We start from the raw sequence: 22500 nt of genomic DNA, 5'->3' as shown, positions 1-22500 counted from the left end.
TATCCCTAACCCTAACCCTAACCCTAACCCTATCCTATCCCTATCCTATCCCTATCCCTAAACCCTATCCCTAACCCTTTCCCTAACCCTAACCCTAACCCTAACCCTAACCCTAACCCTAACCCTTTCCCTATCCCTAACCCTAACCCTAACCCTAACCCTATCCCTATCCCTAACCCTATCCCTATCCCTATCCCTAACCCTATCCCTATCCCTATCCCTAACCCTATCCCTATCCCTATCCCTATCCCTATCCCTAACCCTATCCCTAACCCTAACCCTTATCCCTATCCCTATCCCTATCGCCTACCTAACCCTAACCCTATCCCTATCCCTAACCCTATCCCTAACCCTATCCCTAACCCTATCCCTATCCCTAACCCTATCCCTAACCCTATCCCTAACCCTAACCCTATCCCTAACCCTAACCCTATCCCTATCCCTAACCCTATCCCTAACCCTAAACCCTATCCCTATCCCTATCCCTATCCCTAACCCTATCCCTAACCCTAACCCTATCCCTATCCCTACCTATCCCTAACCCTATCCCTAACCCTAACCCTATCCCTATCCCTATCCCTAACCCTATCCCTAACCCTAACCCTATCCCTATCCCTATCCCTATCCCTATCCCTATCCCTATCCCTAACCCTATCCCTAACCCTATCCCTAACCCTAACCCTATCCCTATCCCTATCCCTATTCCTATCCCTAACCCTAACCCTATCCCTATCCCTATCCCTAACCCTATCCCTAACCCTATCCCTATCCCTATCCCTAACCCTATCCCTAAACGCCCTATGCCCTATCCCTATCCCTAACCCTATCCCCTAAACCCTAACCTATCCCTAACCCTATCCCTAACCCTATCCCTAACCCTAACCCTATCCACTATCCCTAACCCTACCTCCCTAAACCCTATCCCTAACCCTTATCCCTAACCCTAACCCTATCCCTAGCCCTAACCCTATCCCTTATAACCCTATCCCCTAGCCCTAACCCTATCCCTAACCCTAACCCTAACCCTAACCCATAATCCCTATCCCTATCCCTAACCCTATCCCTATCCCTAACCTATCCCTAACCTATCCCTAACCCCTAACCTATCCCTATCCCTAACCTAACCCTATCCCTATCCCTAACCCTATCCCTAACCCTATCCCTAACCTAACCCTAACCCTAACCCTATCCCTATCCCTATCCCTAACCCTATCCCTAACCTAACCCAACCCTAATCCCTACTCCTAAACCCTATCCCTAACCCTAAACCCTAAACCCATCCCTATCCCCTATTCCCTAACCCTATCCCTATCCCTAACCCTATCCCCTATCCCTCCATATCCCTATCCCTAACCCTAACCTATCCCTAACCCTAACCCTAACCCTATCCCTATTCCCGAACCCTATCCCTATCCCTAATTCCCTATCCCTAACCCTAACCCTATCCTCCATCCCTATCCCTATTCCCTAAACCCTTATTCCCTATCCCTATCGCCTATTCCCTAACCCCTAACCCTAAACCCCTAACCCTATCCCTATCCCTATCCCATCCCCTACACCCATACCCTAACCTATCCCTAACCCTAACCCTATCCCTAACCTATCCCTATCCCTAACCCTATCCTATCCCTATCCCTAACCCTATCCCTTATCGCCCTATCGCCTATCCCTAACCCTAAACCCATTAACCCTATCCCTAACCCTAAACCCTAAAAACCCTATCATTCCCCTAACCCTAACCCTAACCCTATCCCTATCCCGTTAACCCCTAACCCTAACCCTATCCCTATCCCTATCCCTATCCCTAACCCTATCCCTATCCCTAACCCTAATTCCCTATCCCTAACCCATCCCTATCCCTATCCCTATCCCTATCCCTAACCCTTATCCCTTATCCCTAACCTATCCCTATTCCCATTCCTAACCCTATCCCTAAACCCTATCCCTAAACCCTGAACCCTAACCCTATCCTATCCCCTATCCCTAACCCTTATCACTATCCCGATCCCTAAACCCTAACCCATCCCTAATCCCTAACCCTATCCCTATCCCTATCCCTAACCCTAACCCTTAAACCCTAATCCTATCCCTTATCCCTATCCCTATCCCTATCCCTATCCCCTAACCCTAAAGCCTAACCCTAACCCTAACCCCTAAACCATATCCCTACCCTAACCCTATTCCCTGACCCTATTCCCATCCCTAAACCCAACCCTATCCCTAACCCTACCCAACCCTATCCCTATCCCTAAACCCTAACCCTATCCCTTCCTATCCCTATCCCCTCCATAACCCTAACCCTAACCCTAACACCTAACCCTATCCCTATCCTATCCTATCCCTATCCCTAACCTAACCCATCACCTATCCCTAATCCCTATCCCTAACCCTAAACCCTAACCCTAACCGTAACCCTAACCTATCCCATCCCTATCCCTGACCCTAACCCCTATCCCTGACCCTATCCCTATCCCTAACCCAACCCTTATCCCTATCCCTATCCCTATCCTATCCCTGACCCAACCTATCCCTAACCCTATCCCCTACCCTAACCCTAACCCTAACCCTAAACCCTAACCCTATCCTATCCCCGATCCCTATCCCTATCCCTAACCCTATCCCTAACCCCTATCCCTACCCTATCCCTAACCTATTCCCTATCCCTATTCCCTAACCCTATTCCCTAACCCTATCCCATAACCCCTAACCCTAAACCCTATTCCCTATCCCTATTCCCTGACCCTAACCCTATCCCTATCCCCTATCCCTAGCCCTAATCCCTGCGTATCCCGTATCCCTATCCCAACCTATCCCTAACCCTTATCCTAACCCTATCCCTATCCCTAACCCTAACCCTAACCCTAATCCCTATCCCTATCCTATCCCTATCCCTAACCCTAACCCTAGTCCCGTGAGTCCCTAACCCTATCCCTAACCCTAACCCTATCCCTATCCCGTTAGCCCTATCCCTATCCTGACCCTAACCTATCCCTAACCCTAACCTATCCCTATCCCTATCCCTATCCCTGACGCCTTCCCTATCCCTTAATCCCATCCTGACCCTAAACCCAGTATCCCTATCCCTAACCCTATCCCTACCCTATCCCTAACCCTAATCCCTACCTCTATCCCTAACCTCTATCCCAACCTAACCCTAACCCATCCCTATCCCTATCCCTATCCCTGACCCTAACCTATCCCTAAACCCCGAACCCTATCCCTATCCCCCTATCCCCTATCCCTGACCCTAACCCTTATCCCTATCCCTACCCTGACCCTAAACCCTATCCCATCCCTATCCCTAAACCCTATACCCTATCCCCTATCCCTACCCTAACCCTTATTTTTTCCGCCCTTAAAAACCCCCTATCCCTAAACTATCCCTATCCTAAACCCTAACCCTAACCCTATCCCTACCCTATCCCTAACCCTAACCCATTCCCGTATCCCTAACCTATCCCTATCCCTAACCCTTAAACCCTATCCCCTATCCCTATCCCTAATCCCTATCCCCTGACCCTTAACCCTATCCCCTGACTCCTAAACCCTATGCCCTACCTAACCTATCCCCTATCCCTAACCCTATCCCTATCCCTAAAACCCTAACCCTAACCCTATCCCTATCCCTATCCCTATCCCTAACCCATAACCCTAAACCACTATCCCTATCCCCTATCCCTATCCTAACCCTAAACCCTAAACCCTAACCTATCCCTAAAACCCTATCCCCTGAACCCTAACCTATCCCTATCCCTATCCCTATCCCTACCCTGGACCCTAACCCTATTGGCCCTTATCCCATAACCCTACCCTATCCCTATCCCTAACCCCTATCCCCTAACCTATCCCTAACCCTATCCCTAACCCTAACCCTAACCAAATAACCTAACCCTAACCCTAACCCTATCCCTATCCCTATCCTAACCCTATCCCTATCCCTAACCCTTCCCGATCCCTAACCCTATCCCTAACCCTACCTTTATTCCCTATCCCCTTATCCCTCACCCGTATTCCCTAACCCTATCGCCTAACCCTTAACCTATCCTATCCCTATCCCTATCCCTACCCGATCCCTACCCTAACCCTATCCCTAACCCTAACCCTAACCCTAACCCTAACCCTAACCCTAACCCTAACCCTATCCCTAATCCCTATCCCTATCCCTTGACGCCTAACCCTATCCCTTAACCCGAATCCCTATCCTAGCCTAAACCCTAACCTATCCCTAACCCTATCCCTATCCCTATCCTAACCCTAACCTATCCCTATCCCTATTCCCTGACCTAACCCTATCCCTATCCCGTATCCCTATCCCTACCCTATTCCCTGATCCCTAACCCTAACCCCTATCCCTATCCCTACGCCTTAACCCTATCCCGTATCCCTAACCCTAACCCTATCCCTATCCCTATCCCTAAACCCTATCAGTTTGTAGAGTTTCGCGTTGACCCACCCCCCCCCCCCCTCAATTAATCAGTGGGAGGTAAAACATTAATTTGTTAATGATTTGGCTCCCGGGGGCCCGCTAATTAACTGAGCAGATGAACAAAAGGGGCCAATCAGAACCCCCCGTTATACCTGTATCTGACCCTGTGTAACCAGGGGCCCCTATGGGCTTCTCTCGTCTCCCACAGAGCAAACCCTCAGCTTCCTGGGGGGCCACAGGCTGCAGACCAATGGGGCGGTGAGTAGCGCGGCCTCCAACAGTGACTCCTCCAACAGCGACAACAGCGACAGCTCCAATGTGGAAGTCATGGCGGGAGGTGAGGAAAGGGTTAATTGGGACTGGGCTGGGAGTTTGCAGGGTTAAGGAGTCCTGTCAGCGCCAATCAAGCTCCATTTCCTACCAACTTCCTTGCCCTTTCCCCCCCTTGCCCCCTCAAACGGTACCCCTGTATACTACCCCCCTCCGGTACCTGTACACCTACCCCCCCTGCCCCTCCGGTCGGTACCCCTGTTAACCTACCCCCTCTGTCCTCACCGGTTACCCCTGATAGCCTACCCCCTCCTGTCCCACCGGTACCCCTGTAACCCTACCCCCTCCTGTCCTCCGGTACCCCTGTAACCTACCCCCTACTGCGCCCTCCGGTTACCCCTGTAACCTACCCCCTCCTGCCCCTTCTGGTACCCCTTAACCTACCCCTCCGCCTCCTGTACCCCTGTAACCTACCCCCTCCGTGCCCCACACGGTACCCCTGTAACCTACCCCTCCGCGTACCCCTGTAACCTACCCCTTCCTGTCCCTTTCCCTGGTACCCCTGTAACCTACCCCCTCCTGTTCCCACCGGTACCCCTGTAACCCTACCCCCCTCCTATCCCACACGGGTACCCCTGTAACCTACCCCCTCTGTCCCTCCGGTACCCCTGTAACCTACCCCGCTCCTATTCCATTGTCCCACCGGTACCCTGTAACCTACCCCCTCCATATCCCCACCGGTACCTGTAAAACCTACCCCTCCTATTCCCACCGGTACCCCTGTAACCTACCCCCCCTGCCCCACCGCGCTACCCCTGTAAACCTACCCCCTCCTGTCCACCGGTACCCCTGTAACCTACCCCCTCCTTCCCTCGGTACCCCTCTAACCTACCCCCTCCTGATCCACCCGGTACCCCTGTAACCTACCCCCTCCTGTCCCTCCGGTACCCCTGTAACCTACCCCCTCTGCCCCCCCGGTACCCCTGTAACCTACCCTCCTGTCCACCGGTACCCCCTGTAACCTACTCCTACTGCCCCTCCGGTACCCCTGTAACCTACCCCCCTCCTGGGCCCCCCTGTAACCTACCCCCTCCTGCCCCTCCGGGTACCCCTGTAACCTACCCCCTCCTGTGCCCTCCGGTACCCCTGTAAACCTACCCCCTACTGCCCCCTCCGGTACCCCTGTAACCTAACCCCAACCTACCCCTCCTGCCCCTCCGGTACCCCTGTAACCTACCCCTCCCCGGTACCCCTGTAACCTACCTCCCTTGCCCCTCCTACCCTGTAAACCTACCCCCTCCTGCCCCTCCGGTACCCCTGTAACCTACCCCCTCCTGTCCCTCCGGTACCCCTGTAACCTACCCCCTACTGCCCCCCGTACCCCTGTAACCTACCCCCTCCGGCCCCCTGTAACCTACCCCCTCCCCTGTAACCTACCCCTCCTGCCCCTACCCCTGTAACCTACCCCTCCGCCTGGGTACCTGTAACCTACCCCTCCTGCCCCCCTGTAACCTACCCCTCCTGTCCCTCCGAGTACCCTGTAACCCTGTAACCTACCCCCTCCTGCCCCTCCGGTACCCTGTCTAACCTACCCCCTCCTTCGGTACCCTGTAACCTCCTGTACCTACCCCTCCTGCCCCTCCGGCACCCCTGTAACCTACCCCCCTCCTGCCCCTCCGGCACACCCTGTAACCTACCCCCTCCTCCCTCCGGTACCCCTGTAACCTACCCCCTCCTGTCCCTCGGCACCCCTGTAACTACCCCCTCCTGCCCCTCTTAACCTACCCCCTCCTGCCCCTCCTGTAAACCCCCTCCGCCCTCCGACCCCTGTAACCTACCCCTCCTGCCCCTCCGGTACCCCTGTAACCTACCCCTCCTGTCCCTCCGCGCACCCCTGTAAACCTACCCCCTCCTGTCCCTCCAGGTACCCTGTAACCTACCCCCTCCTGCCCCTCCGGCACCCCTGTAACCTACCCCCTCCTGCACCCCTGTAACCTACCCCCTCCTGCCCCTCCGGCCACCCCTGTAACCTACCCCCTCCTGCCCCTCCGGCACCCCTGTAACCTACCCCCTCCTGCCCCTCCGGCACCCCTGTAACCTACCCCCTCCTGTAATCTACCCCCTCCTGTCCCTCCGGTACCCCTGTAACCTACCCCCTCCTGTCCCTCCGGTACCCCTGTAACCTACCCCCTCTGGTACCCCTGTAACCTACCCCCTCCGGTACCCCTGTAAACCTACCCCCTCCGGTACCCCTGTAACCTACCCCCTCCTGTCCCTCCGGTACCCCTGTAAACCTACCCCCTCCTGCCCCCCTGTAACCTACCCCCTCCTGCCCCTCCGGTACCCCTGTAACCTACCCCCTCCTGCCCCTCCGGTACCCCTGTAACCTACCCCCCAGCTGACCTTCCATGTTACTGTCTGTTCCAGGCCCAGTTCTGGAGCTGCCAACAGAATCTATGGAGTCTAAAGAAAGTGGGTAACTGAGAACTAAGCCCCTCCCCCTCCCCTCCCCCCTGTAAAATACAAACTGTTTATGTGAATCTTTATTTCTTTTCAGATGAGGATCCTGCGTCTGAGGAGTCATTCACATCTCCAGGTTATTAGAGCCCCGCCCCCACAGTGCTAAGCCCCGCCCCCACATCTACCGGACCCTCCCATGCTAAGTCCCACGGCACACACTGGACCTCACCCTTACTTTGGGACATGGGAAGCCCCACCCCTTGCTTAAAGGAGAAGGAAAGGCATGTTTGCATTTTATTGCCAATAGATTAGTCACAATAGTACAAGCTAGATCCCTATATTAATTCTGCAGAAAGCGTTACCTGCCTGAGTAACAGCCCTAGAAGCTCCCTCTGTTTGTGTAAGATAGCAGCTGCCATTTTAGCTTGGTCTCAGTAGCTTCCTGCTGCAGCTCTAACTGGGTACACAGCATAGTGGGGAGGGAGAGAGGAGCAAACTGAGCAGACTCGTGCCCGTGCCCTGAAGGATGTTTCTGAGACAGGAAGTCTGACACAGAGGAACATGTGATACAAAAGGAGACAAGAATCCCTGTGTTTCCTTTGATAGAGGACTCAGTGCAGCTGTGAGTGCTTATGGCTGTATTTACATAGAGCTTTCTGATAAACCTACTGAGTTTGTACCTTTCCTTCCCCTTTAAACCAATAGGTGCTTCCCCCTCTAATACAACATCACATGATTGGATGAAACAATGTCACATGATTGGATGATACAATGTCACATGATTGGATTATGTTTCAGCCGTGTGTTTTTGTCTTTTTCAGCTGGAAAATGAAACCCATAAAGATTTGCTCCTTTTCCTTTACCCCCCCCCCAGCAAACAGTTCCCAACTTCCCAGGGTCGGTGTGGCCCCGGGGTCCCCCCAGCTGTTCCCATAGAGTTGTCTCCAAATAACTGCCCCTCACACCCTGCCATTCTGTATGTTCTGCCCCATCCCACATCTGCACTGCCCCCCCACCTCCCTGCCCTCATGGTATTTCCCAGAAACTGCCCCACTCTGTATGCTACCCCTCCCCCCAAACTGCCCCACCCTCTATGCTACCCCTCCCCCCAAACTGCCCCACCCTCTATGCTACCCCTCCCCCCAAACTGCCCCACTCTGTATCCCACCCCTCCCCCCAAACTGCCCCACTCTGTATCCCACCCCTCCCCCCAAACTGCCCCACTCTGTATCCCACCCCTCCCCCCAAACTGCCCCACTCTGTATCCTACCCCTCCCCCCAAACTGCCCCACTCTGTATCCCACCCCTCCCCCCAAACTGCCCCACTCTGTATCCCACCCCTCCCCCCAAACTGCCCCACTCTCTATCCCACCCCTCCTCCAAACTCTCAGCCCAGTGCCCCCACCAGACAGGAGGTATAATTAATGCTTCATTTGGGAATCGACATGGCAGCTCCCACCGATGAGTAGAAATGAATATTGCCCAAACCCCCCTAGGGGCTCCAGGTTTCCTACAATACCCCTACAAACAGCTCAAGCTGAGTCAGAGCCCCCAGCTGCCCTACGTGCAGGAGAAGGAACAATCCCGAATATTCGTGTTTCAGCTTCCACTGAACTGCACAACGGAACCGGCGCGGATACGGAGCAGGGAACGGACTGGCACCGGATGCTTGGCACTGCCCCATGCCCACCCCATGTCTGTCTGTCTGTCTGTCCTAATAAATCCTTAGTGATGCAGAGTCACTTATTGCCTTTATTAGTTTTATCTCTGGGATAGAATTAAGCACCAGGGGCCCCAGTAACACCCCAATATAGCGGGGCCCTTGGGCATTAGGGGGTGAGCCCCCCGCAGCTCGTAGGTTAGTTTATTCTTTACATTGTGGGCATTGTGCCAACATGGTGCTTCCTAACTACACATTATGTGATACGGTCTGTGCCCCCACTGGCCCCCCTATACCCCTGCACCCCCAAACCTTGGGGATAATGATCTGTATCTCACACATATATTGTACATCAGTCAGGGACTCCACTGGCCCCCCTATACTCCTGCACCCCCAAACCCTGGGGATAATGATCTGTATCTCACACATATATTGTACATCAGTCAGGGACCCCACTGGCCCCCCTATACTCCTGCACCCCCAAACCTTGGGGATAATGATCTGTATCTCACACATATATTGTACATCAGTCAGGGACCCCACTGGCCCCCCTATACTCCTGCACCCCCAAACCTTGGGGATAATGATCTGTATCTCACACATATATTGTACATCAGTCAGGGACTCCACTGGCCCCCCTATACTCCTGCACCCCCAAACCCTGGGGATAATGATCTGTATCTCACACATATATTGTACATCAGTCAGGGACCCCACTGGCCCCTCTATACTCCTGCACCCCCAAACCCTGGGGATAATGATCTGTATCTCACACATATATTGTACATCAGTCAGGGACCCCCACTGCCCCCCTATACTCCTGCACCCCCAAACCCTGGGGATAATGATCTGTATCTCACACATATATTGTACATCAGTCAGGGACCCCACTGGCCCCCCTATACTCCTGCACCCCCAAACCTTGGGGATAATGATCTGTTTCTCACACATATATTGTACATCAGTCAGGGACCCCACTGGCCCCCCTATACTCCTGCACCCCAAACCTTGGGGATAATGATCTGTATCTCACACACATATTGTACATCAGTCAGGGACTCCACTGGCCCCTCTATACTCCTGCACCCCAAACCTTGGGGATAATGATCTGTATCTCACACATATATTGTACATCAGTCAGGGACCCCACTGGCCCCCTATACTCCTGCACCCCCAAACCTTGGGGATAATGATCTGTATCTCACACATATATTGTACATCAGTCAGGGACCCCACTGGCCCCCCTATACTCCTGCACCCCCAAACCTTGGGGATAATGATCTGTATCTCACACATATATTGTACATCAGTCAGGGACTCCACTGGCCCCCTATACTCCTGCACCCCCAAACCCTGGGGATAATGATCTGTATCTCACACATATATTGTACATCAGTCAGGGACCCCACTGGCCCCTCTATACTCCTGCACCCCCAAACCCTGGGGATAATGATCTGTATCTCACACATATATTGTACATCAGTCAGGGACCCCACTGCCCCCCTATACTCCTGCACCCCCAAACCCTGGGGATAATGATCTGTATCTCACACATATATTGTACATCAGTCAGGGACCCCACTGGCCCCCCTATACTCCTGCACCCCCAAACCTTGGGGATAATGATCTGTATCTCACACACATATTGTACATCAGTCAGGGACTCCACTGGCCCCTCTATACTCCTGCACCCCCAAACCTTGGGGATAATGATCTGTATCTCACACATATATTGTACATCAGTCAGGGACCCCACTGGCCCCCCTTTACTCCTGCACCCCCAAACCTTGGGGATAATGATCTGTATCTCACACATATATTGTACATCAGTCAGGGACCCCACTGGCCCCCCTATACTCCTGCACCCCCAAACCTTGGGGATAATGATCTGTATCTCACACATATATTGTACATCAGTCAGGGACCCCACTGGCCCCCCTATACTCCTGCACCCCCAAACCTTGGGGATAATGATCTGTATCTCACACATATATTGTACATCAGTCAGGGACCCCACTGGCCCCCCTATACTCCTGCACCCCCAAACCTTGGGGATAATGATCTGTATCTCACACATATATTGTACATCAGTCAGGGACTCCACTGGCCCCCCTATACTCCTGCACCCCCAAACCTTGGGGATAATGATCTGTATCTCACACATATATTGTACATCAGTCAGGGACTCCACTGGCCCCCCTATACTCCTGCACCCCCAAACCTTGGGGATAATGATCTGTATCTCACACATATATTGTACATCAGTCAGGGACTCCACTGGCCCCCCTATACTCCTGCACCCCCAAACCGTGGGGATAATGATCTGTATCTCACACATATATTGTACATCAGTCAGGGACCCCACTGGCCCCTCTATACTCCTGCACCCCCAAAACTTGGGGATAATGATCTGTATCTCACACATATAGTGATAGATTTGGGTGAGAGCTGATTGGCTGCCATGGATAACCCCCCTGGAACACTATAGCGGGGTGTCAGTAAGGATAACATTTATTTCCATGAACAAGACTCTCTGCCCCCACAGACTGTATCGCACGTCCCACAGTGAAGGCCCCGTGCGCCGACGCCTGAGCAATAAATAAAATCAAGGTACAAAAATCAGTCCCATTCCTTGGTGGGTGGAGCCTTTGCCAACGGCAATCACCAAACTCACAAACATCTGATTGGCCTTTGGAGAAAGGCGCCACCTTCAGGCCACTCAAGTCAGTCCTTAGCCTGAGCTCTGCCCTACACAGACCCGGGCACCTTGGCACCCACTCACTCCATGATACACACACGTCCCAGTGTCTCCCTTACAGTTCCATTTGGTCCTCTTGGTCCTTAGCAACCGCATTGGGGGAAAGATCTTGCAGGGGAGGCTCTAGAGTCCCAGCCAGGCATCGTATGAGCTGCTGGATGTGGCCTGAAGGGGGCGACCATAGAACAAGCTCCATACACGGGGAGGACCTGAAAGAGTTAATGGGCGGCAGTTATTCAGTAGGTTATACATTATGGCAACCCAGCCGCTGTGTAGGTGTAGAGGGAGTAGGGGTGCAGTAGTGAGGGTTGGGGGGCTGTAGGGGTGGGTGCAGCTGTGAGGGTTGTGGGGCTGTAGGGAAGGTGGGGGGCTGTAGGGGTGGGTGCGGCAGTGAGGGTTGGGGGGCTGTAGGGGTGGGTGCGGCAGTGAGGGTGGGGGGCAGTAGGGGTGGGTGCAGCAGTGAGGGTTGGGGGGCTGTAGGAAGGGGTGCAGCAGTGAGGGTTGGGGGGCTGTAGGGGCGGGTGCGGCAGTGAGGGTTGGGGGGCTGTAGGGATGGGTGCGGCAGTGAGGGTTGGGGGGCTGTAGGGATGGGTGCGGCAGTGAGGGTTGGGGGGCTGTAGGGGTGGGTGCGGCAGTGAGGGTTGGGGGGCTGTAGGGATGGGTGCGGCAGTGAGGGTTGGGGGGCTGTAGGGGCGGGTGCAGCAGTGAGGGTTGGGGGGCTGTAGGAGGTGGTGCAGCAGTGAGGGTAGGGGGGCTGTAGGGGTGGGTGCAACAGTGAGGGTTGGGGGGCTGTAGGGGTGGGTGCAACAGTGAGGGTTGGGGGGCTGTAGGGGTGGGTGCAGCAGGGGAGGCAGTAGATGGGTAGAATACTCACAGGGAGTGCAGGATTCTCTCGGGCAAGATGCTGCCAGGCCGGTGCTGCTGGAGGGTTTCTTCTAGCAAGGGGCAAACACTGAGGACCTTGATGTGGTTCATAGAGAACTCCCCTGGGTCTACAACTACATTATCCTCCTCTTCCTCCTCTTCTGTCTCATCCAACCTCCCATTCTCACTGCAAGACATGCCAAGGGCACAAACAGGGGTGGTAAGTGGACTTGCAGAGGTGAGTGGACTTGCAGAGGTGAGTGGACTTGCAGAGGTGAGTGGACTTGCAGAGGTGAGTGGACTTCAGACCCTACTGTAGGACCGGTATTAGCCCTGGGAGACCCTACTGTAGGACCAGTATTAGCCCTGGGAGACCCTACTGTAGGGCCAGTATTAGTCCTGGGAGACCCTACTGTAGGACCAGTATTAGCCCTGGGAGACCCTACTGTAGGACCAGTATTAGCCCTGGGAGACCCTACTGTAGGACCAGTATTAGCCCTGGGAGACCCTACTGTAGGACCAGTATTAGCCCTGGGAGACCCTACTGTAGGACCAGTATTAGCACTGGGAGACCCTACTGTAGGACCAGTATTAGCCCTGGGAGACCCTACTGTAAGACCAGTATTAGCACTGGGGGACCCTACTGTAGGACCAGTATTAGCCCTGGGAGACCCTACTGTAGGACCAGTATTAGCCCTGGGAGACCCTACTGTAGGACCAGTATTAGCCCTGGGAGACCCTACTGTAGGGCCAGTATTAGTCCTGGGAGACCCTACTGTAGGGCCAGTATTAGCACTGGGAGACCCTACTGTAGGGCCAGTATTAGCCCTGGGAGACCCTACTGTAGGGCCAGTATTAGTCCTGGGAGACCCTACTGTAGGACTAGTATTAGCCCTGGGAGACCCTACTGTAGGACCAGTATTAGCCCTGGGAGACCCTACTGTAGGGCCAGTATTAGTCCTGGGAGACCCTACTGTAGGGCCAGTATTAGCACTGGGAGACCCTACTGTAGGGCCAGTATTAGCCCTGGGAGACCCTACTGTAGGGCCAGTATTAGTCCTGGGAGACCCTACTGTAGGACTAGTATTAGCCCTGGGAGACCCTAGTGTAGAACTCATATTAGTGTTGTGTGCCCCCTAGTGTAGAGCTCTATAGTAGCACTGGGTAAACCAGTCACTCACCCAAATTCTCCGAACAGGGGCTCGAGCTCCTTGGAGGTTCTGGGGAAGCCGTTGGCCCCGTAGCTGTGGTCATTGTCCAGGCTGAGGCGCTGGAGCCGGGCAGACACGGCATCTTCGGAAAGGAAGAGTTTCATGGCTGGACCTCTGCTGGGAGAACAAGTCATGAGTAGCCAATCCAAGTAAAGAGCCAGCCTGGTGCCCACACAGTTTATTGGTCACCCATACAGACTGGGGAGGGGCTAAGGCAAGTGACAGCCATGTCTGTATTACAGCCAATGAAATATAAGAGCCATATTTAAAGGAAAGGGCCTGCAAGCTCTGATTCCTGCAGACAAGGACACCAGGGGATACCCCATTGCTCACACTTACCCTTCCTCCTCCTCAATTCGCCTCTTGCTGCCTGTGGCATCTGTACGGCTGGGGGGCGAGACCCTGGGAGAGGAAACAAAGAAATGTGTGGGAAATTTTATATACAGTGAGAGGCTGAAGGTGGGGGCACCGCTGATACATTATATACAGTGAGAGGCTGAAGGCGGGAACACTGCAGATACATTATATACAGTGAGAGGCTGAAGGCGGGGCACCGCTGATACATTATATCCAGTGAGAGGCTGAAGGCGGGGGCACCGCTGATACATTATATACAGTGAGAGGCTGAAGGCGGGGACACTGCAGATACATTATATACAGTGAGAGGCTGAAGGCGGGGCACCGCTGATACAATATATACAGTGAGAGGCAGAAGGTGGGGATACCGCTGATACATTACATACAGTGAGAGGCAGAAGGCGGGGGCCCCACTGATACATTATATACAGTGAGAGGCAGAAGGTGGGGACACCGCAGATACATTATTACAACTTTAAAAAAAAATTCATTTATTGGTTTAATAATAAATGTTAGATGGTAGTATGGGTAATTTATAGCTCCCAGTGCCAACAGTAAGAGCCCAGATCCCCAGTGCGGGGGTTATTTATACAGGATATGAGTGTTACAGGAAAACTTGTGGCATACGCCCCCAGCTCAGTCAGGACCTTCTCCCCAGTTCTTTCCCCTTACCCAGTCCCCTGTCTTTTTCTCCGGTGCTGAAGCCTGTGGGTTCCTGTCAGTCTCATGCTGAGCTGCGATTGGATCCAGGGATTCCTGTACGGAAAAAGCAGGTTGGGTCCCACTGCGCATAAGTACAGCAATCTTCCTAAGCTCCGCCTCCAACCATCTCGGCAGGGTGGGACTTTGAGTCGCTCACTGGTGTGGTGGGGTCTAATGGTCCTTATTCATGTATCCTCCTGCAGCACCAGAAACAGAAGTCAGATGGGGATCAGGGCTCTCCTCCTATAAATCACAAGGGATATTGTACCCCCTACTGTAAATGATAAGGATATTAGCAGTCACTGAGGGGTTCTGTGCCCCCCATATAAAGGCACAAGGCTGCAGGCTGAGTTATACAGGGAACTCCGAGTATCACTCATGTATTATAAGGGATAATGTACCCCCTACTGTAAATGATAAGGATATTAGCAGTCACTGAGGGGTTCTGTGCCCCCCATATAAAGGCACAAGGCTGCAGGCTGAGTTATACAGGGAACTCTGAGTATCACTCATGTATTATAAGGGATAATGTACCCCCTACTGTAAATGATAAGGATATTAGCAGTCACTGAGGGGTTCTGTGCCCCCCATATAAAGGCACAAGGCTGCAGGCTGAGTTATACAGGGAACTCTGAGTATCACTCATGTATTATAAGGGATAATGTACCCCCTACTGTAAATGATAAGGATATTAGCAGTCACTGAGGGGTTCTGTGCCCCCATATAAAGGCACAAGGCTGCAGGCTGAGTTATACAGGGAACTCTGAGTATCACTCATGTATTATAAGGATAATGTACCCCCTACTGTAAATGATAAGGATATTAGCAGTCACTGAGGGGTTCTGTGCCCCCCATATAAAGGCACAAGGCTGCAGGCTGAGTTATACAGGGAACTCTGAGTATCACTCATGTATTATAAGGGATAATGTACCCCCTACTGTAAATGATAAGGATATTAGCAGTCACTGAGGGGTTCTGTGCCCCCCATATAAAGGCACAAGGCTGCAGGCTGAGTTATACAGGGAACTCTGAGTATCACTCATGTATTATAAGGGATAATGTACCCCCTACTGTAAATGATAAGGATATTAGCAGTCACTGAGGGGTTCTGTGCCCATATAAAGGCACAAGGCTGCAGGCTGAGTTATACAGGGAACTCTGAGTATCACTCATGTATTATAAGGGATAATGTACCCCCTACTGTAAATGATAAGGATATTAGCAGTCACTGAGGGGTTCTGTGCCCCCCATTTAAAGGCACAAGGCTGGAGGCTGAGTTATACAGGGAACTCTGAGTATCACTCATGTATTATAAGGGATAATGTACCCCCTACTGTAAATGATAAGGATATTAGCAGTCACTGAGGGGTTCTGTGCCCCCCATATAAAGGCACAAGGCTTGTGAGGAAGGGGCAGACTGGCAGTAATGGCACTGAGTTGGTACCAGGGGACCCTGCGGGGGATCTGTCTGTGTGGGATCTGCCCCCTAGGGATCAGCAGCTGCTGGGGGGCTAAAGGGGGGAATTAGTTAAAGTAAAGACAAAGAAAGGGAAATGGAACAGAATTCCCAACAGGTTTCAGTGCTGGGGATCTGACAGAAATAAATCAAAGAATTCCACATAAAGTACAATTACCAGCACCATGTTCCAGGGACAACGCCGGAGTTGCTGGAGGATTCTGGGTGTTGTAGTTCAGTCCATCAGAGAAAAGCTAAAGGCAGAGAGAAATTACCCAGCAGCCCTAGCGCTCCCTCCCCAGCCCGGAGCGCCTGCCTCTTCCTCCAGCTCCGCCTCTTTTGTGCCACAGGACCCCTGGGGTGTCTAAGGCAGTGCCTGCCCGGAATGTTCCCTCTCATTGGGATATTATGGCCGTGCTGTTTAAACCAAGAGAAATGAAAGGGAAAGGGGGGAAACGTAACGGACTCCTATGCATTATTATCCCCACAAAGAGAATATGAGCTTCACAGGCAATATGAATAGCTGCCTGAACAAAGATGGAGGTTAGGACCGCCCTCCAAAGTGGGCATTTGGTGTCTGGCATTTTCTGTCCCTCCAGAAACAGTGCCTGAGACTATAGTTCCATCTGTTTCCATTAGAGAGTTTGATTCAGGGCCACCTCACTCCATTAGTACCGGCCACATATTCAATCCACAGCGCTAATTAGCAAGGAATTCAAATGCATTCTGCAGACTGAACCAATGTATTTGCAGCCATGCGTGTAAATGAATTGCTAATTAGCCGCAGAATGTGAATTCAATAAGTGGCCGGTATTAAAGGAGACACATCCTATAAAAATTAAGAATGTACCAGGGAATTATACTCCTCTAGATATAGAAGGATTGTGCTTAAAAAAGTTGTGTTTCTAACTGATTTATTGAGAAATTCCACAAAAACCCCACTAGCCCCGCCCATCTGTGCCACTTCCTGCTGGCTGAATTCTCTGGATGAGCTGGGGAGCCGGCGGCCCTCCCCTGCACTGTAGGATAGGAACCAATCAGCAGCTAGGCGGACCTGATAGGGAACTGAAGCCTGTCTGTGCTTGTGTGAGTGCAGGGCTGTGATTGGCTCTCCCCCTCCTACTGTGCTTCTGGCAGGGACCGTTAGGACACGCCCACTCTTAATTTCACACTGAACGGAGAAGTGAGAGGATCTATAGGGAGCCCCAATAAAGGGGCCATTGTTACAGATAGGGTTAATGTTTAGCCCAAAGGGAAACCAGCCCCGTATATTATTCATAATTGCCTACAAAATTAGGGTTATTCCCCATTTATCCAATATGTCTCCTTTAATGGGTGAGGTGGGAAGCCCAACCATCAGTAATCACAGGTCCCCAGACTACTTAATTAGCAGGGACCCAATTATGAGTCCCCTGGGCCGTGAGCCCTGCCAATGCATAGAATGGGGTCCCAATGAGAAATCAAAGGCCCCCGTAGGGCCACAGGGGTGATGGCAGCCCTAGTATATTGGCCAGTTCCTCCTGGTGCTGTGAGTGTTGCCTCTCTGCTGTGTGATAGTGCCAGTGTGAGTGAGGGCAGCGTGGGGGGGGGGGTTGGGGCAGTGGGCAAAGCTCTCAGCCAACCCCATAAGGGACATAATGATCCTGCCCTGGATTGTTTTTAAGCCTAAATGCTACTTCACAATAAATAATAACATGAAATAAAGTCTCAAAAAAGGCCTGGAGCGGATCATTATCTCCCTCAGGACTTGGGGCTGGCACACAGCTCTGGGCGGGCATGAAGTAGGGCAGCAGTTTGTTATATCCATGCCAATCCTGCCCACTTATTTCTATACACCAACCCATACATACTGAGGGGGGCACACAATAGTTATTATGGGCTTTTCTCCCCAGCCGCGTCCTTACAGTCAGTTCTGCCTCCATGCATTACTGGGCACACACAGCTGGTGCCCACTTCTCTACCCATTAATTACATTAGCATCAAGTGGCATTTTTCTCTGCCCAGGGACAAGGGTACTGAGATGCAGGAGAGAGGGGGCTTCTGGGAAATGTCATTTCAATTGTGCACCCAATTCATAATGGCAATTTATTGCGGCAGCATATTCCGCAGATTAACCCCTGAAAAGCTTACAATCTAGGTCCCTTCACACATATTGGGGCTAATAAATCTGCCGGTCTTCCAAATAGATATGTGAAGAACAAACGCACTCCTTGCACACTGGGCCCTGAATGGAGTGGAACCCGGGGCCCCAATGCTGCCAGGCAGAGGCGCCACCCACTGGGCTGGGCACGAACAGAGTAATAATAACCTGGAAAGGGAAAGGGTGCCATTCGCCCAGGCAGCTGTGATGTAAAGATTGCAAGACCCCCGGTCAGCCAATAGGATAGAGATAAGAAAACTAAAGATACAGCACCCATAGGTGCAGAAGGGCTGATGGTACAAGAAAACAGGGTTATTACTATTACTGTATATAAAGTGCCGAGTTGGTCGTTCTGCCCCAGGGAACACACCCCTGGGCTAAAATCTGATCAGAAAATAAACTGCGAGGCCTTTAGCACTTTGCTGAGACCTCTGTTTGGAACTGGCCCCAGGGCCCCGGGGCTACTCATAATTGCTCCCCACACAGCTCCTGGCCCAGTGGATCAGAGGCCTTAGGGAAAGGGCAGGAAACCTCAATGCGGGGGTCACATGACCTGCTGGTTTTTAGAAGCAGAGAAATAATCGCCTCATGTTGGAAGGAAAACGCCCAAATTATGGCAAAAAAAAATTAGTTTCACTCACTGGGCAAATGAAAGGGCAAGTGTCCCTCAGTCCTGGGGAAATTCTACAGAATTTCCACCTTCTACAGTCCCACAGGGAAGGGACAATTTAAATCTGGGAATCACCTACACGGGTATTTTCCCTTTAAATGAAGTTGCAATATTTTATAGAACGCCACATTCTTAGCGTCTTTTCAGTTGGTCTTCATTTAGTTGTTATAGCTTTTAAATTATTTGCTTTTTTCTTCAACCTCTTTCCAGATTTTAAATGGGGGTCACTGGCCCCAGCAGCCAAAAATCTTTTTTCTCTGGGGCTAGAAGTGTAGAGTTATTGTTACTTATTATTACCTTTATATCCAGCCCCTCTCCCATTTATGTTCCAGCCTTTCTTTAAATCACTGCCTGGTTGCTAGGGTAATGGACCTACAAACCAAATAGGGGCTGAAATCCACACTGGAAAGTTAATTTAACAAATGACAGAAAATGAATCATAAAGACCAATTGCAAATTGTCTTATAATTAAAAGTTAATTAAAAGGTGGAGTATCTACACAAGGTCCCCTACTCAGCATTTCCAGTAATTACTACAAGTTTCCCACGGCTGCTCTTCCTTATGAGCCCCTGAATCAACTGCTGCCCCGGCCCCTCTCTATCAGCCCCTGCAGCAGGATTAACCCCCAGTCCCACAGCCGCCCCTCTCTATCGGCCCCTGCAGCGGGATTAACCCCCAGTCCCACAGCCGCCCCTCTCTATAGGCCCCTGCAGCAGGATTAACCCCCAGTCCCACAGCCGCCCCTCTCTATCAGCCCCTGCAGCAGGATTAACCCCCAGTCCCACAGCCGCCCCTCTCTATCAGCCCCTGCAGCGGGATTAACCCCCAGTCCCACAGCCGCCCCTCTCTATCGGCCCTGCAGCGGGATTAACCCCCAGTCCCACAGCCGCCCCTCTCTATCAGCCCCTGCAGCGGGATTAACCCCCAGTCCCACAGCCGCCCCTCTCTATCGGCCCCTGCAGCAGGATTAACCCCCAGTCCCACAGCCGCCCCTCTCTATCGGCCCCTGCAGCGGGATTAACCCCCAGTCCCACAGCCGCCCCTCTCTATCGCCCCCTGCAGCGGGATTAACCCCCAGTCCCACAGCCGCCCCTCTCTATCAGCCCCTGCAGCGGGATTAACCCCCAGTCCCACAGCCGCCCCTCTCTATAGGCCCCTGCAGCGGGATTAACCCCCGTCCCACAGCCGCCCCTCTCTATCAGCCCCTGCAGCGGGAGCCGCCCTCTCTATCAGCCCCTGCAGCGGGATTAACCCCCAGTCCCACAGCCGCCCCTCTCTATCAGCCTGCAGCGGGATTAACCCCCAGTCCACAGCCGGCCCCTGCAGCGGGATTAACCCCAGTCCCACAGCCGCCCCTCTCTATAGGCCCTGCAGCAGGATTAACCCCCAGTCCCACAGCCGCCCCTCTCTATCGGCCCCTGCAGCGGGATTAACCCCCAGTCCCACAGCCGCCCCTCTCTATCGGCCCTGCAGCGGGTAACCCCCAGTCCCACAGGCCGCCCCTCTCTATCGGCCCCTGCAGCGGGATTACCCCAGTCCCACAGCCGCCCCTCCCTCTATCGGGCCCGTCGCGGGATTAACCCAGTCCCACAGCCGCCCCTCTCTATCAGCCCCTGCAGCGGGATTAACCCCCAGTCCCACAGCCGCCCCTCTCTATAGGCCCCTGCAGCAGGATTAACCCCCAGTCCACAAGCGCCCCTCTCTATCAGCCCCTGCAGCGGATTAACCCCAGTTCCCACAGCCGCCCCTCTCTATCGGCCCCTGCAGCGGATACCCCAGTCCCACAGCCGCCCCTCTCTATCAGCCCCTGCAGCGGATTTAACCCCCAGTCCCACAGCCGCCCCTCTCTATCAGCTCCTGCAGCGGGATTAACCCCCAGTCCCACAGCCCCCCCTCTCTATCAGCCCCTGCAGCGGGATTAACCCCCAGTCCCACAGCCGCCCCTCTCTATCGGCCCCTGCAGCGGATTAACCCCCAGTCCCACAGCCCCCCTCTCTATCAGCCCCTGCAGCGGGATTAACCCCCAGTCCCACAGCCGCCCCTCTCTATAGCCCTGCAGCAGGATTAACCCCCAGTCCCACAGCCGCCCCTCTCTATCGGGCCCCTGCAGCAGGATTAACCCCCAGTCCCACAGCCGCCCCTCTCTATCGGCCCTGCAGCGGATTAACCCCCAGTCCCACAGCCGCCCCTCTCTATCGGCCCCTGTGTTTGCAGCGGGATTATCCCCCAGTCCCACAGCCGCCCCTCTCTATCAGGCCCTGCAGCGGGATTAACCCCCAGTCCCACAGCCGCCCCTCTCTATTAGCCCCTGCAGCGGATTAACCCCCAGTCCCACAGCCGCCCCTCTCTATTCAGCCCCTGCAGCGGGATTAACCCCCAGTCCCACAGCCGCCCCTCTCTATCAGCCCCTGCACGGATTAACCCCCAGTCCCACAGCCGCCCCTCTCTATCAGCCCCTGCAGCGGGATTTACCCCCAGTCCCACAGCCGCCCCTCCCTATCGGCCCCTGCAGCGGGATTAACCCCCAGTCCCACAGCCGCCCCTCTCTATAGGCCCCTGCAGCAGGATTAACCCCCAGCCCCCTCTCTAGCCCCTGCAGCAGATTAACCCCCAGTCCCACAGCCGCCCCTCTCTATCGCGCCCCTGCAGCGGGATTAACCCCCAGTCCCACAGCCGCCCCTCTCTATCGCCCTGCAGCGGATTAACCCCCAGTCCCACAGCCGCCCCTCTCTATAGGCCCCTGCAGCGGGATTAACCCCCAGTCCCACAGCCGCCCCTCTCTATCAGCTCCTGCACGGGGATTAACCCCCAGTCCCACAGCCGCCCCTCTCTATCAGCCCCTGCAGCGGGATTAACCCTAGTCCCACAGCCGCCCCTCTCTATCAGCTCCTGCAGCGGGATTAACCCCCAGTCCCACAGCCCCCCCTCTCTATCAGCCCCTGCAGCGGGATTAACCCCCAGTCCCACAGCCGCCCCTCTCTATCGGCCCCTGCAGCGGATTAACCCCCAGTCCCACAGCCGCCCCTCTCTATCAGCCCCTGCAGCGGGATTAAACCCCCAGTCCCACAGCCGCCCCTCTCTATCGGCCCCTGCAGCGGGATTATCCCCCAGTCCCACACCCCCTCTCTATCAGCCCCTGCAGCGGGATTAACCCCAGTCCCACAGCCGCCCCTCTCTATCGGCCCCTGCAGCGGGATTAACCCCCAGTCCCACAGCCGCCCCTCTCTATCAATCAGCCCCTGCAGCGGGATTAACCCCCAGTCCCCACAAGCCGCCCCTCTCTATCGGCCCCTGCAGCGGGATTAACCCCCAGTCCCACAGCCGCCCCTCTCTATCAATCAGCCCCTGCAGCGGGATTAACCCCAGTCCCACAGCCGCCCCTCTCTATCGGCCCCTGCAGCGGGATTAACCCCCAGTCCCACAGCCGCCCCTCTCTATCAGCCCCTGCAGCGGGATTAACCCCAGTCCCACAGCCGCCCCTCTCTATCAGCCCCTGCAGCGGAGTTAACCCCCAGTCCCACAGCCG

General features: G+C 53.9%; 1 protein-coding gene across 5 annotated transcripts; it reads right to left on the bottom strand.

The window, feature by feature from the left end:
* Positions 1–11309: 11309 nt before the first annotated feature.
* Positions 11310–16518, bottom strand: LOC100489386. Of its 5 annotated transcripts, none has more exons than XM_031904182.1 (6): positions 16343–16518; positions 14679–14982; positions 13989–14051; positions 13620–13763; positions 12449–12625; positions 11310–11783 (listed from the first exon to the last, which is right to left on the bottom strand). In XM_031904182.1, exons 2-6 carry the CDS (start codon positions 14732–14734, stop codon positions 11630–11632), a joined length of 594 nt encoding a protein of 197 aa, XP_031760042.1. In that variant the 5' UTR covers positions 14735–14982; positions 16343–16518; the 3' UTR covers positions 11310–11629. The 5 variants fall into 5 exon arrangements, with proteins under 5 accessions (XP_031760042.1, XP_031760041.1, XP_031760040.1 ...); XM_031904181.1 differs by having other exon boundaries at positions 14679–14951; XM_031904180.1 differs by having other exon boundaries at positions 14679–14905.
* Between the last annotated feature and the right edge of the window lie 5982 nt (positions 16519–22500).

The sequence above is a fragment of the Xenopus tropicalis genome, chromosome 6 (genome assembly GCF_000004195.4).
Source record: "Xenopus tropicalis strain Nigerian chromosome 6, UCB_Xtro_10.0, whole genome shotgun sequence".
Lineage (NCBI taxonomy): Eukaryota > Metazoa > Chordata > Amphibia > Anura > Pipidae > Xenopus > Xenopus tropicalis.
Note: the sequence above shows the minus strand (reverse complement) of the source record. Positions and strands in the feature narration are given on the sequence as shown.

Excerpts from the sequence above, each read along its gene's own strand:
- LOC100489386 (XM_031904182.1), bottom strand. The coding sequence starts at position 14,734 with ATGAGACTGACAGGAACCCACAGGCTTCAGCACCGGAGAAAAAGACAG. Across the intron at positions 14,052-14,678 it reads AGAAAAAGACAGGGGACTGG|GGTCTCGCCCCCCAGCCGTA; the intron begins GTAAGGGGAAAG and ends TTCCTCTCCCAG. Across the intron at positions 12,626-13,619 it reads CCCCTGTTCGGAGAATTTGG|TGAGAATGGGAGGTTGGATG; the intron begins GTGAGTGACTGG and ends CATGTCTTGCAG.